This window comes from Cannabis sativa, chromosome 6, assembly GCF_029168945.1.
Source record: "Cannabis sativa cultivar Pink pepper isolate KNU-18-1 chromosome 6, ASM2916894v1, whole genome shotgun sequence".
NCBI lineage: Eukaryota > Viridiplantae > Streptophyta > Magnoliopsida > Rosales > Cannabaceae > Cannabis > Cannabis sativa.
The window spans coordinates 6,458,148-6,473,255 of NC_083606.1; the positions used below are offsets into that span (position 1 = coordinate 6,458,148).

The 15,108-nt window shown below is 35.4% G+C and overlaps 1 protein-coding gene, 1 long non-coding RNA gene and 1 other non-coding gene across 3 annotated transcripts; 2 read left to right on the plus strand and 1 right to left on the minus strand.

Moving 5' to 3' along the window:
* Positions 1-3,494: 3,494 nt before the first annotated feature.
* Positions 3,495-5,336, minus strand: LOC115695798 (cytochrome c oxidase subunit 6b-2). Its single transcript, XM_030622883.2, has 4 exons — positions 5,186-5,336; positions 4,015-4,103; positions 3,853-3,934; positions 3,495-3,748 (listed from the first exon to the last, which is right to left on the minus strand). The coding sequence occupies exons 1-4, from the start codon at positions 5,192-5,194 to the stop codon at positions 3,695-3,697; spliced, it is 234 nt and encodes a 77-aa protein (XP_030478743.1). The 5' UTR covers positions 5,195-5,336; the 3' UTR covers positions 3,495-3,694.
* A 2,570-nt stretch (positions 5,337-7,906) lies between these two features.
* On the plus strand, positions 7,907-10,190 carry LOC133039055 (uncharacterized). The gene is made up of 3 exons (XR_009688587.1): positions 7,907-8,042; positions 8,736-8,798; positions 9,874-10,190. It is a non-coding gene; the product is annotated as an uncharacterized LOC133039055 (long non-coding RNA).
* A 4,317-nt stretch (positions 10,191-14,507) lies between these two features.
* Positions 14,508-14,604, plus strand: LOC115696129 (small nucleolar RNA Z279/snoR105/snoR108). The gene has a single exon (XR_004007724.1). It is a non-coding gene; the product is annotated as a small nucleolar RNA Z279/snoR105/snoR108 (small nucleolar RNA).
* Positions 14,605-15,108: the final 504 nt, after the last annotated feature.

Genomic DNA, 15,108 nt, shown 5'->3' on the forward strand with positions numbered 1-15,108 from the left:
TAACAAGATTCTTAGTCATGGAAGGCACGGTTAGAACAGAATTCATATGTAAAGGACATGATTTATGAGAAGAAGGAACTGAAATAGAACCAGTGTGAGAAATAAGTAATTTCTTACCATCTCCTATGGCTACAGTGTCATGACCAGAGAAAGGTTTCGAATCATCAAGATTTGCAGGGTCGAAAGTCACATGTGTTGTGGCTCCTGAATCAACATACCAACAGTTGTCCTCGCCAAAGTCTTGTATCATTGTGGTAGCATAGGCCTGAGGATCACATTCACAATCAATCTCAGTCAAGAAAGCACGATTATTACCTGGTTTTGGTGTTGTCCAGTTCCTATCAAAACGATAGTGACACACAGCCGCAGTGTGACCAACTCTCATGCAAACTTGGCAAACAACTTTCTGAGTGGGAAACTTGGAAAAACCTCTGCCACGGCCAGGTGCAGTGGATTGATTGTTGTGGGCAAAAGATCGAACACCTGAGGATCGTCCTTGACCAAGAGTCATATTGGCCTGTAGTTTGACATTGAGTTCATTCATAGCGAGATGATGCTCAATCCTGCTTTCATGGGAGAGAAGAAGAGCCTGAACTTCTTCGATCGACAAGGTGTCGCTTCTTGATGTGATTCCAGAAACTACTGAATCGAACTCAGGGCCAAGGCCATTTAGGAGCTGTAGAATTAAATCTTGATCATCAACAGGTGCTCCTGCAATAGCCAGAGAATCAGCTATAGATTGTACTTTGTCAAAGAACTCAGAAATAGAGAGATTGCCCTTATGCACATGAGAAAATTGGCCCTTAAGTTGAAGACGCCTGGCTTTAGTTTGAGAGGCAAACTTCTGTTCAAGCGCACGCCAAACAGAGTAGGAGGTATCATAATTGGCAACAGATGCAAGAACAGTTTCTGACATTGATGATCGTAACCAAGAGAGGAGTAACTGATCCTTTCGACGCCATTGGAGATATGCAGGATTCGAGTTACCATTGAGCAGTGTAGAAGGGGGTGGAACGCCTGTGAACAAGATCTCATCGAGATCATGTCCAATTACAGTGGGAATTACTTGAGATTTCCAGGAGAGGAAATTCACACGATCGAGTTTGACAGTGAGGGAGGAAGACAGAGAATTGGAGAATGGATTCCAAGATCCAGTTGCAGCGGGTTGTACGGCAGGTGCCTGAGGAGCTTGTGTTGCAGTGTTCATGGCAGGTGCCTGTGGATCGGAGGTAGACGATGACATGGTCTTTCGTCAAGACTTCTGATACCATGTAGAGAGTGAAAGCAGGAAAGAAAAGAGAGAAAGAGAATGCAAAGAAAGCTCACTGTATTCAACTGAAGAAGAGAGTATATATACAGATACAAAAACAGAGCAATTAGCTCATAACAGAAAACAGTTGATAACCACTAACTAACTAACAGAAAACTAACTAACAGACTTGAAGTGTGTTAACAGTTTTGAACACTTTAGAGGCTAAAGAATTCAACCTTGTTAGAAGACGCCATCCTTGCTTCCCAAGAACGGCAAGATTAAAATCATGAAAGTTTCGAAAAACACATACCACCCCTCTCTTATGCTTACACAGTTTATCCTAAGACATCTAATAAAATATGCATCAAAATATTACATAGAGTATAAAATAAGATTATTATGTAAGTATTATGAGTAGGTTGTTAATAGAGTATTTTATTTTGATTATACTTCAAATATGGATCCAAATATTACAGTGTATAAAATAACATTCCTAGTTCACATAAGTATAAGAAATTGTAAAAACTATTTTATCACTATATGTAATCGATGACTAGTGCTTTAGCCATTAAATAAGTTACACAAACATTTTTCGTAACTGTTGCAGTAAGAAAAAAATATTTTTTAATTATTATTATTGTTGTTGTATCAATTTTTCTAAAAAAAACGTGTTGTAACATTGGTTTTTAAAAAATAATTTTATCATTACATGATAAAAATGAATAAAATTGTATAAGTATACCTCTCTCTCTCTCTCTCTCTCTCTCTCTCATACTTCTTTTTGTCCATATATATGTATGTAATAAAGAGTTCATTATGTATGATTTTGTATTGTTAATAGTACATTTGATTGTCACAAGTCACAAGTCACAAGTCACAAGTCACAAGTCACAACATGGCTGTGTTGTGTGTGGCTGCATGTGCGACAAGAGCAGCTCATGATCCAGCCTCACATTTCATGGGTTCCTTAAGAATGATATGCATGTGTACCCTCTTTCCAATAATTTCAACAAATCTATTTCCTTTTTATTCTTTTAAGAAAACATCTTATTATTTAATTTATTATTATCACAATAGACAACCATGGTGCCCAGAAATAGGTTTCAATGAGTACTACAACACAACAAAACAAGTGCCTACATTAAAAGGTTAGCCATCAAAGTGGTACTTTATATCTTTAATTTGAAAGTCACACATCAAGATTCAAGCGGGTGATATCTAAGTTTGGATAGTAGTTTGGGCGACCTATCGTCCGGTTTAGGGCGACATGTCGCTTGTGTGTGCATATAATTCTCCTAAAACATGTCATGAAATCATGGTACAAAGGCTTCGGGCGATATGAAATCATGTCGTGTGACTTATATGGAGGCACAACCTAGAAGAAGTTTTCAACCTAGCAAGGAATGGAAGTTTTGGAGTAAAAATTTGGACAATAATTATTTAATTGTGTCAAACCTTGGGTTACATCTTTCTAACTCGTAACCTTGTATTTTGTTTGATCTAATTATATTTTCTACTACTATAATCTCTACTGTGAATGTTTGTTAATCAATTTTGTATCTATCTGTATTCATTCTCTTTTCTTTGTTTGTTAATTCACATTCAACCATTGAATGTGAAAATTGATTTATCCATAAATATAATTGAAAATTAAAGAGTCTAAAAGAGAAAAAAAAAACTAGATTGATGATGACTAATAGTGTTGCATCCTTCCTTTCTCTAGAGCTTTTTTTTTTTAGTTCTTTTGAAAACTAAATAAAATTTAACCAACAAACTAGATCTACCATGTTATATAGTTCGCATTTAATTACATTAAAAAATGCACTCATGACTCACAATATTTCGGCCATAACTCAAATTGGAACGATTCAAGATGTTTTAGAAAACAGAACTTTATTTTTAGCTCCAAATCCAATCCTAAATTAAAAGATATCAAAATCTACCAACAAGTTATGACATATAAAACTGAGTTTTTGGCCTTGCACCAAAATGTGTTGAAAACACTCTAAATAACTCCAAACATACAATTAGCCTTCAATAATCATAATAAAATCAAAATCATACTAATGTTTGGAGCTGTCAAAAAAGCTCGATTATTCAATTAATTCTTTTCCAACCCTCTTATCATTTCAAAAATACCATTTGCCAAACAGTGTTAATGTTTGAACCACAAATCATAACAAATTCCAACAACTATTTGTTTACACTCATCTCTATCTAGTTCAATCACACATAATTATAATTGAAAAAGATCAAACAAAGCAGTTAAGCTCATCTTAAATTCATGAACAATTTTGTCCATGCCATGCATAAACTTCCAACAAGTTTAATGAAATCCAAATTGTTGCCTTATTAACATTAATTCAACAAAAATTGTCATGCAACTAATTTCAATGAAAACAAAAACAATCCGAAATTTCCATGCCAAATCATATAGTAGCATCAAAGAGGACCTGGGAAATTTCCATTGTCCCTTTGCTCATTCCATTTTTCAACCTGCCAAAAAGATCAAAACAGAAAATTTCATTTTAATATTTCATTATCTCATCATCAAAATGAATAGGATTCTTGACTGAACACAAATAAGCTATAGTATTTACCCATTCACCAGGGCACAGAGAACGGTAATATCTAGCGAATTTCTCACATTCGCCAGACTCTTCACCCTTTGCTGCCAAGCACCTACATGGATTGAAGACAAGTAAGTAATTTAATAACACGAAGAAAAAAGTAACCGAAAAAGGAAAATGGGGACATGATACCTGTGGAATTCAATGTAACGGGTGAAACAGTGTCTAGTTTGATTTGTTGTAGGGAACCGAAAATCGGCAGGTGCTGTTTTCAGTTCAATCTGGCAAGAAAAGAAAAAAAAGTTGAGTTGAAATGAGATATGGTAGGCGTCGAGTCTTGTAACTAAGTCACTAATTGGTTAAGCTTGTCATGCCAATTATGCTATTCAGTGTTCACAACCCTCATATTAGAAGATGGTTTGGAGAGTTTTAAGAATAAGATCAGAGAAATTAGTGGAGAGATTGCAGCAACTAACAATTGAGTTTGGTCTTTAAGCCATTCAATGTTCACCATCTTCATATTACAAGATGGTTTGAAGAAATTGAGTTCGAATCAAAGAAATAATCTTTTCAAAAGAAACTCTAACAATTGAAACACTCAAAAGTAGTGTTAATATAGATATAGACCAATCGGCTTTGAATCCATTAAAAGAAATGCATTGAATAGCAATGTAGTTCTAAGTGAAACTTGATTCTTATTCAACACAAATTTGGTTTAACATAAAAAAGCAAAGGCACAAGCTATAATATAAGAGAACAACAACAAAAAAAACACCTAAAGAATTAGAATTTAAGGAGTACATCGTTTCATTAATTTGGTAAAACAAATACCAAATAAAAAAGTGAAGTTACAATTAAATTCAAGATTAAATCAAAATAACTCATGAAATTTAAAACTGAATCAAATAAACAATAAGAAACAAAACCCAATTGCTCAAACCAAACACTTCACCATTTAGATTCAAATATCGACCTAATGCACTAAACTAGGGTTTAAAATTCCTCTCTTTTAATCGAATATTAATCAGCGAGCAAAAAAAATTACACGGTTCGTCAAATAAATCTTCGGATTTAGGAGAAAAAAAAACAGATTTAGCGCTAATCTAATCCCTAAACAACAAATAACTCGATTTAAATACAAATAATCGGGACCCAGTATAATATAACATATTATATATATGTGAAATAGCATACACACAAACAAAATCTGAATCTCCAAAACGTACACAAGGAAAAAAGTTTGTTTTTTTTTATTCTTTTCGAAAAATCCGATGTTTTTCTTAAGAATGAGAAAAAAAAAATATTTGAAAAGAATTTCTGGGAAAAGAGATATTTATAGAGAGGGAGAGAGAAGATTTGTTACCTCGTCCATGGATGGTTGATTGGATCAAAGAAAAGGGGAAGATTGGGAGTTGTAATTGCGAAAGAGGAAGACGATGGTTAATTATGACGACCAATATAAGCTTAACCCAATAAATAAATATTTCAAATTAAATATTAACCAAAAAATAAATGTTGAATATAAAAGATTTGCTGTGTGGACTTTCCCTACTTTCTTTGCAGGCCAATCAAACATTTCCACGTGTCATTTTGGTGACCCACAGTTTGCTAATTAATATTATTATTATTTGTGCACATACTACTAATAATTTCAAAATATTTGTATTTATATATGTATATTTTTTTTTTTTTTAGATAAAATGCTATTATATGTTGTTATGCATATATTGTTACAGTTATAGGATTGTTAAGTCTGTTATTTAGTTGTTAGAAGTAAATTTGCTCTCATCTTAAATAACTCAATTGCTTACTGCCTGTATATATATATTCAGCTCATGTATTCCATTTCAATCATCGAGTAATAAAGATAATATTCAAAGTTTTTTGTTCTGATTTCTCTCATATGGTATCAGAAGAATTCTTGCCCATTGCTTTTATGGCAAGACTTTCAACTTGATCCCAAGATTGTGTTTTTCCATCCACAGTCGACACTCTAGCAGTTGACATCACGTTCGATCCTCATGCTGCTCCTAATCTCACTTCCTCACCCGTTCCTCGTAGAAATCAAGCTTCCAGGTCAGAATACATCGAATCCAGAAATAGCTCATTCACAAGATCAATCCACCATTGTCGACAATCACCACACCATGGCTCCTTAAGCCAATCGTCCTATCAATGATGATCATTCCATTCCTTTTCTCCTCAGCACTGGTGATCACCTTGGACTTGTGCTTGCGTCTACCGTCCTCAATGGCAGTAACTATCAATCCTGGAAAAGAGGAATCACCATGGCTCTAGTTGTAGAACAAGATTGCCTTCATCGACGGTTTTCCTTCCTCACCCAGAAATCGGTAATCTTTATCTCAATTCTCGACTTAGATGCAACAATATGGTTATGTCATGGTTAGTCAATTCAGTTTCCCAAGAAATTGCTCAAAGCATTATGTATTTCGATTTGGCCATTGACACGTGGAATGATCTTGCTGAGCGATTTAACGAAGGTAATGACCCTCAAATTTTTTAATTACAAACCCAACTCACCCGTTTACAACAAGGTAACCAATCTGTTTCATCATACTTCACTAAAATAAATCCCTTTGTGATGAGTTGAAAGAATTTTAACCAATCACCACCTGCACATATGGTGCTATGAAAATCTTTTTAGATTACTACAATCATAATCAAGTGCTTCAATTCTTGATTGGTCTAAATGAATCTTTTGCATCGGTTTGAGCTCAAATCTTGCTCAATGAACCAATCCCCAACCTGTCCCGTGTGTTATTGCCATGATCATTCAAGAAGAGCGTCAATGATCTCTTGGCTCTGCTGAAACAATTCCCTTGGCTGCTGCTACAAGCTCCATGCCTACTAATCCTCCAAGAGCCAAGGAACCTCGTGCCTCTTGCTCCAATTGTGGCAAACCAGGTCACTTGGTTGACAAGTGCTACTTCTTACACGGTTTTCCTCCTGGCTATGAAGATAAAAAGAGACAAGAAAAAGGGAAAGCTAAAGCAAATATTGTCAGCACTGGGAAGACTGATGTCGATGGCCAATCGATTCCCTCTGATCTTTCAACCTAATGTCAGCACTTGATTTCCCTACTCAGCCAGCAGCTCAACAACAATACACCTCATGTTGATCTTGCTGCCATGGCCCCTGCTCCTTCAAATCTTGTGGGTAAAAATTGATTCTCGCCTCAATTAATTCACGTGGATTTTAGATAGTGGTGCTACTCACCACATGTGTTCCAACATAGCATGCTTTACTTCTTTTTCCAATCATCATTTTCCTTAGCATGTCATTCTTCCAAATGGACATAAAATTCTGGTTCACAAGTCGTACAATACACATTAATCCTCACATAACCCTTCATAATGTGTTATATGTACCAAGTTTCAAGATCAATCTCATTTCCATTTCTGAATTTGTTCATAACAATTCTAATTTCGTAACTTTTCATCAAAACACTTGTGTTATTCAGGATTTTACCCGGAATGTGGTGATTGAGATAGCTGAATATGGAAAGCTATACTTGCTGCAACAAGATACACCAGCAGTGTAATACCTGGAATTAAGAAAAAGGATTAGCAAAATCCTAATTAGATAATTATGAGTTAATTGAGGAATTATATTATTATATAGTTCAATATATGTGAAATTATATGAAATTTAAAATGTTAAAGACCCCGTTGGTGAGCCAGGGGCATTTTGGTAATTATGACCCGAGAAGGGTAAATTGTTGAGATTAATTTAATTACGTGCTTAATAGAACTATATTATTATATAGTATGCCTGTGTTGTCTTTTCAGGTGTGTTCTGACAGGTTGGCGCGGTATAGTCACAACCGGGTGTTTCGGGCCGAACCGGGTTCGGGCCCGAAATTCATTTGGGATTGAAATAATTGGCATTCTTATTATTGATGAATAATCTGAAATTATATTGGATTTATGTGTGAATAAAATGGCTAAATTGCCCATGTGAGTGAATATGTATGTTTTAAGCCATGGGGGCAAAATGGTCACTTGACCATATTTGATGTACTTGAATTAAATTGATTTTGAGGGATAAAGGATAAAATTTTCTGGTTATTTCTTCCTCTCACCCTCTCACTCTCCCTCTCTTACCCTCTTATTTTTCAAGCTTGATTGTGAAGAATTTGGTGTGGTTGGAAGCTTAATTTTTGGGAGAAAATCTTTGTTCTTGCTTGTTGTGATCTTGAGGTAATTTTCTATGATCTTAACAATATTTTTAGTTGCTGAATTTTATGATTGAAAGTATGAAATTGATGAACTTGATGATAGGATGCATGTTCTTAGATTTTGTTGTAATTTTGATTAATTAAGTGAGAAATTTCATGGGTTGATTGGGATTCATGTTGTGAGCTTGGATTGTTGATTATAGGGTAGGTTCTAGTGTTGAATCATGTATTGTTGGGATAATTTCATGGCTGGAAAATGTTTGGTTGTGTTGATGAAGCTCTTGTTCAAGAGCTTATTATTGCCATGGATGTGCTTGAACTTTGTGGTTTTCTTATGCAATTTGAATTGGGGTTTAAAGTTGGATGTTGATGCATGTTAATGCGTTTTTACCCTCTGTTTGGTTGGGGTTCGAAATCTAGGAAAGGTTGGCATTTTAAGACCTTAAAAATGGAGTTTTGGGGTGTTCTAAACCCAGTCGTCGCGACGGGATTTTCGGCCGTCGCGACTGGATTTGGCAGGGAGAAATTCTATTTTCTCAATTTTGTTTTGGCCATAACTTTTGACTCGGGACTCCGTTTGGGACGTTCTTTATATCGTTGGAAAGCTCGTTCCGAGCTCTATTTGATTATCTGTGTTTTGAATGCCATATTTATACTTTGTGAAAGTGAAATTGGGGATTAACCCTATTTGTGAAATCCCGGATTATGTGACTAGGATTACCGGCACCTGATCAGGAGCACCCAGGGGTTTGGAATCTCCTTTATTGCGGGACAACAGGTAAGACAGTAGTTTGCACGTAGAGTATGCGCGGTGGCGCTTATGTTGAATATGATATATGTGAGTAATTGCAACCAGGATTAGGGTTATTACCCTAACATGAGCGGTTTAATAGCCTAGGGTTATTACCCTAGTGATATATGTTGTGTAATACTATGCCATGTCAGATGTATCTATATATTGGGATTATGAATTATGCGCTTAAGGCATAATTATAATAGACTCGGTAAGCTAGTACCTTGAGTTTAATTTTAATGCGGTCTAGGGTTATTACCTTAGAATATTGTGAATTCAGTGAAAGCATGAGTTAGGGTTAACACTCTTAGTAAATGTTATCTGAGTATATAGAAATGTATTATATGCGTGATTACATAGTATGCAAGTTAGGGTTATTACCCTAAGATTATATATGTTGTAGTAAATATTGAATACATGCGTGTATGTTAGAAGTTATGTGTTTAAGACATAACTGGGTTAGACCTGGTATATATCACCAGGATAAACCACCGAAAGAACGTAATACATGGATTACGTATATACATGAATAGGGTTATGCGAGCAAGGCATAACCAGGTTAGGCTCGGTAATCAGAACCGAGGTAAACCCTACTGAGGCCTTATTGTATATAGACGTGTGAGAGCAACACGTAGGTCTACGCCATGTAGACATAAATAGGCATGTGAGCGTAACATGCAGGTCTATAGCAAATAGACAAATAGTGCAGTGGCACTAATAATTATGTGTTACATATTGAGATTAAGGGTTATGTGTCAAGGCATAATCAAGTTGGACTCGGTAACTAGAACCGAGATGAACTATTCTAAGGTCTTATTGTAATTAGATGTGTGAGAGCAACACGTAGGTCTACGCCACGTAGATATATATAGATGTGTGAGCGCAACACATAGGCCTACGCCACGTAGACATAAATAGGCATGTGAGTGTGACATGCAGGTCTGTGACACACAGACATATATGAATGGCATCACTGTTTAAATAGCATGATGAGCATATTATATTTGTTATGATTTATACTGTCTTGCTGGGCTTGGCTCACGGGTGCTCTACTGTGCAGGAAAGGGTAAGTCAGTGGCTGATCAACCATGAGCTTGAGGAGCAAAACGAAGAATGTACATGTTCAAGCCATATCAGACCAAGCGGGTTAAGGGTCTATCAGTGTTGAACTTTTGAATTCTGTTTTGCCGCTTAGGTCGGCTAGAAATAAAAGACTTGTAATAAGTTTGTAATTATTTTTGGGATCCCAACTATTTTGAAAGTTTAAATATATTACAAGTTTATTTTCATTCTGTTTAATATAAAAGTTTAAATTCTGCGCTATTTTGATTAGTAATCCCGATTAGGGGATTAGAGTTTCATAAGTATTTTGGGTAGCGTGCCTGATTATTTAGGGCGTTACAAGCAGCTAATGCAATTTTCTTTCAGTTTGATAATAAACATGTAGACCATTGGCACAATCGTCTTGGTCATCCATCTATGTACATTTCCAATTTCTTTAATAAAAAGAGTGATCATTCTCTCTATTTTACCAATCAGCAGTGTCACATTTGTCAATTGGCTTAACAAAAATGATTACCCTTTCTTTCTAACCATAACTTTGCCAATAAGATATTTGACTAGTGCACATGGATATTTGAGGTCCTTTCCACATCACAAGTGTAGAAGATTACAAGTACTTTCTCACGATAGTGGATGACAAATCTTGTTTTACTTGGATATATATGCTCAAAAACAAGTTTGATGTTCAAATTGTTATACCTAATTTTTTTAACATAGTTTGCACCCAATTCTCAACCAACATTAAGGCAATTCGATTAGATAATGCTAAAGAGTTGAACCTAAAAAACCTTTTATGCCTCCAAAGGCATCATACATTACCATTCATGTGTGAAAAGACCAAAACAAAATTCGGTTGTTGAAAGAAAATACCAACACATTTTAAATGTAACTCGAGCTTTAGGTTTCCAATCCAATTTACCTCTGGTATATTGGCCCTTTCTAGTGCAAACTGCTACTTACCTCATCAATAGAACACCTTCCAAGTTATTCAAAAGGCCTCACTTCTTATGAATCACTTCAAAACACTGTCATCATTATGATCACTTAAGAAACTTTGGTGTTTAGCATATGGCTACATTCTCTTTTCCAAAAGACATAAATTTACACTAAGAAGTAGAGCCTCTATTTTCATTGGCTATCCACATGGCATGAAGGCTTATATGCTTATGGATATTGAGACCAAACAGGTTTACTTTTCTAGGGTTGTTGTTTTTTATGAAAAAATTTTCCCTTTTTTTTTTCCAACATCTCCATCTGGGGTCAACAACTTGTTTCCCCAAACTGTGCTTCCCATTGTCACGCCAGTGCAGCAGATTAACAGGCCAATGGCCACCAACATCATACCCACACCAATACCAAAATCAGTCCAAAATGGTTCTCATATCGGTTAGTCCACTGATGCTAAGCCACCACAGGCTCATGTACCTGCATCTGAACCCTAGGACAAGCAGCTTCATGCTGCACCAGCAACCATTGGCCGCACTAGTAAGAAAACCAGCATACTTACAAGACTACGTGTGCCGTACAACCTTTACTATCCATCCTATTGAACCCTTCTTATCTTACATTAAACTACATTCCCCATTTCGAGCTGTTGTTCTTGCAGCATACTCACATTGAACCAAAAAACTATGCTGAAGCTTCTCTATTTTAGCATTGGTTACAAGCTATGGACAATGAAACCTAAGCTTTAGAAAAAAATTAGATTTGGGTTATCACTAAACTTCCTCTTGGCCACAAAGCCATTGGCTGTAAATAGGTTTACAAAGTAAAATACAACCAACATGGGGATGTTGACAGGTTTAAAGCTTGTCCTGTTGCCAAAGGTTTCAACCAAAGGCAAGGCATAGATGTCTCCCAAACCTATGCTCCAGTTGCCAAGTTCAATACACTAAAAATCTTCTTGGCACTTGCAGCAATTTATAATTGGCGTATCCACCAATTAGACATTAATAACATCTTTCTCCATGTGGACCTCCATGAAGAGGTTTACATGAAAATACCCCTGGATATAAGGCCCCTTCCAACTCTGTTTTCAAGCTAAACAAGAGCATATATGGCCTGAAATAGGCCTCCAGATAGTGGTACTCAAAGCTCAGTACCACTCTCATTCAAGATGGCTTCCGACAATCCAAATCTATTAACTCATTGTTTATCAAACAGACAACATCAAATTTCTTAGCCATCCTTATTTACGTGGATGATATCATTATTGCCAGCAACAATGTTTCCAACATCACACAATTAAACAATTCACTTGACCAAAAATTCAAACTCAAAGATCTTGGAAAACTTCGTTTCTTTCTTGGCCTTGAAATTGGTCGAACTAAAGGAGGCATTTCTCTCTCCCAATGACCTTTCACCATACAATTTATTCACTGATACATGATACATAGGTGCCAAGCCAACTTCTGCACCTATGGACACAAACCTGAACTCAGTTGAGACAAAGGTACAACACTCACAGACCCGACTGCCTATCGTAGCCTCATTGGCAAACTAATTTACCTAACAATTACAAGGCCCGATATCACATATGCAGTCAATCATCTCAGTCAATTTCTATCTTGTCCATGAGTTCCCCATCTTCAGGCCGCCTATAGAGTCTTACAATATCTCAAGAAGACTCCAGGCCAAGACATTTTCTTTCCTTCAAACAGTGTCCCTAATATCACTACTTATGCAGAAGCAAACCTCTCATCAGCTAATGTTCAACTTTCTTTCTTTGCTGATGCTGATTGGGGTAGCCGTTAAGACATAAGGAGATCGGTTTTAGGGTATTGCATTCTCCTTGGTAATCCCTTTATCTCATGAAAATCAAAGAAATAAAAAAGTTGTATCTCAATCCTCTGTTGAAGCTGAATACCGTGCTATGGAAAACGTACGCAACATCTGAATTGACTTGGATCCTTGCCATTCTCAAAGATTTTGGTGTTCCCTTTTCCACACCACCTAAGATATACTGTGACAATACAACTGCAATCCACATAAGTGAGAATCCTGTCTACCATGAACGCACAAAATATGTAGAAATCGACTGTCACTTCATCTGAGAAAAGGTCCAACAAGGCTCTCTCCAACTGATGCATGTCTCCTCTCACAACAACCTAGCTGACATCTTCACAAAGGCTCTACTCCCTTCCTAGTTCAACAACATTGTATCCAAGATGGATTTCATTAACATTTACACTCAATCTTGATGGGGCTATTAGAGTTAGTTATGATTGTTAAGTCTGTTAATTAGTTGTTAAGAGTAAATGTTAATTAGTTAAGCTAGTTAAAAATTGCTTACTGCCTATATATATTCAATTCCATTTCAATCATAAAGATAATATTCAAAGTCTTTTGCTCTCTTTTCTCTCATATATATATATATGAATCATGCAAATAGTAGTTTAAGTTGTACAAAAAAAAGTAATTAAGAGACTTAAGGTGCCCCTAAGCATTTCACATTCAATATTTGCTTTTGTTACAATCCCCAAAAGTCTATAGCACTACTGGTATATTAAATTGACGAAGATTGCTAAAAAGTATTATTAGTGTTTGGATAAATAGCGGTATAATTACCTAAAGTTTTAAGTTTGTAAGTGACATAATTCTAATGTTTATTTTTAGCGGCATAAGTACCCAATATTTGTAAAACTGTAATTTTTCTCTAATTTCGTCCGTACAAAACCTATTATTTTCTTAAACAGGCTACGTATAAATGCATCAATTACATTATAATATCTAAATATATATGGCTCTCCTAAGTAGTCGTAGTTATATATATATATCCTTCCGTATGTATCTTCTCGTACGTACGTATCCGTAAAGTCAACAGTCAAGGAGCAATAATTTTGATAAAAAACACTATATATAATTGTAGAATGATCCTAAATTATAAATTGAAAAATGACTTGGCCAACATATATACGTATATATATAACTTTGTTAATTAATATGGCTAAAGGCTCGTTAAGTGATTAATTATCGGTGCTTTAATTATTGTCATTAATTAAATTTGAATACTTCTCCTCACAATATCTTAATTAATAAATTAGTATTGTTTTCGTGAGAAGGATATAATACATCTTAAGATTAGTTAGCAATATTTTTTAAAAATTATTTTTTTTAAGTTATATGAGACTCGATATTTAATTACACTTATAGCAGTGTAACATCGAGTAAGATATTAAACACTAAGAGTAAATAACGGCATAAGTACCCAAAGTTTTAAGTTTGTAAGCGACATAAACCCAATGTTTATTTTTAGCGGTATAAGTACCCAATTTTTACATGTAATTATTCTTCAGTTTTGTCAGTTCAGACTCCGTTTTAAATTTATTAAAGAAATATTTGGAAGTAACTAATATTACATGTTTCTGTCTAAATCCAATGATCAAGAATCTAGCCCTTATATGTGGCCTGTTTAAGAAAATAACAGGGTTTGTACGGACGAAATTAGAAAAAATTACAGATTTACAAACATTGGGTACTTATGCCGCTAAAAATAAACATTGAAATTATGTCATTTACAAACTTAAGACTTTGGGTACCCTTGATTATATGGTGATCATTAGTGATACAAAATTTACTAAAAAAATATGACAAACTAATACACTAAAAAATGTGTAAATAATAGGCAGAAAGGGGATATGATGAGTGGTCTCTACTCTTTTGTGAGAGGGGTGTCCGCCCCCAAAGCCTGTTACGACAGTGGGCACTCTCATTTGAACCATCTGATCCCTAGAGAGAAAAGGAAAAAAAAAATGTGTAAATAATGGACAAAGTTATGGTTGAAGATGGTTATTTTGATCATGTTCATAATTTTAACTACTTCACACACATCAAAAGCCTATAGCTTATCTATTAATTTTACATCATATTTTAATGAGCATGCCTTAGGACGTTTTGTGTGACAGTCAGTATAGTCTCGTGATCTGTAAGGACAAAGATCAGGTAAACTGTGCAATTCCACATCGCCTAAGGAAGGTCAAGTGTGATGATTCTAAGATCGTGTAGGTATGTAACTACACAGTTGAAGAGAGCTTAAATAGATTGATTGATACTGCCTATATCAACAAAGTACATCTTATTTTTGGTAGCCCAGGCCATCAAGAAAGAACTCCACGGTTAAGCGTGCTTGACCTGAGATAATTTTAGAATATGGGTGAACTGAGAAGTTTTCTCAAGAAGTATGCGAGTGAGGACGAAGTACGCTGGAAATACTCGTGTTGGTTTGTAGGGTCAG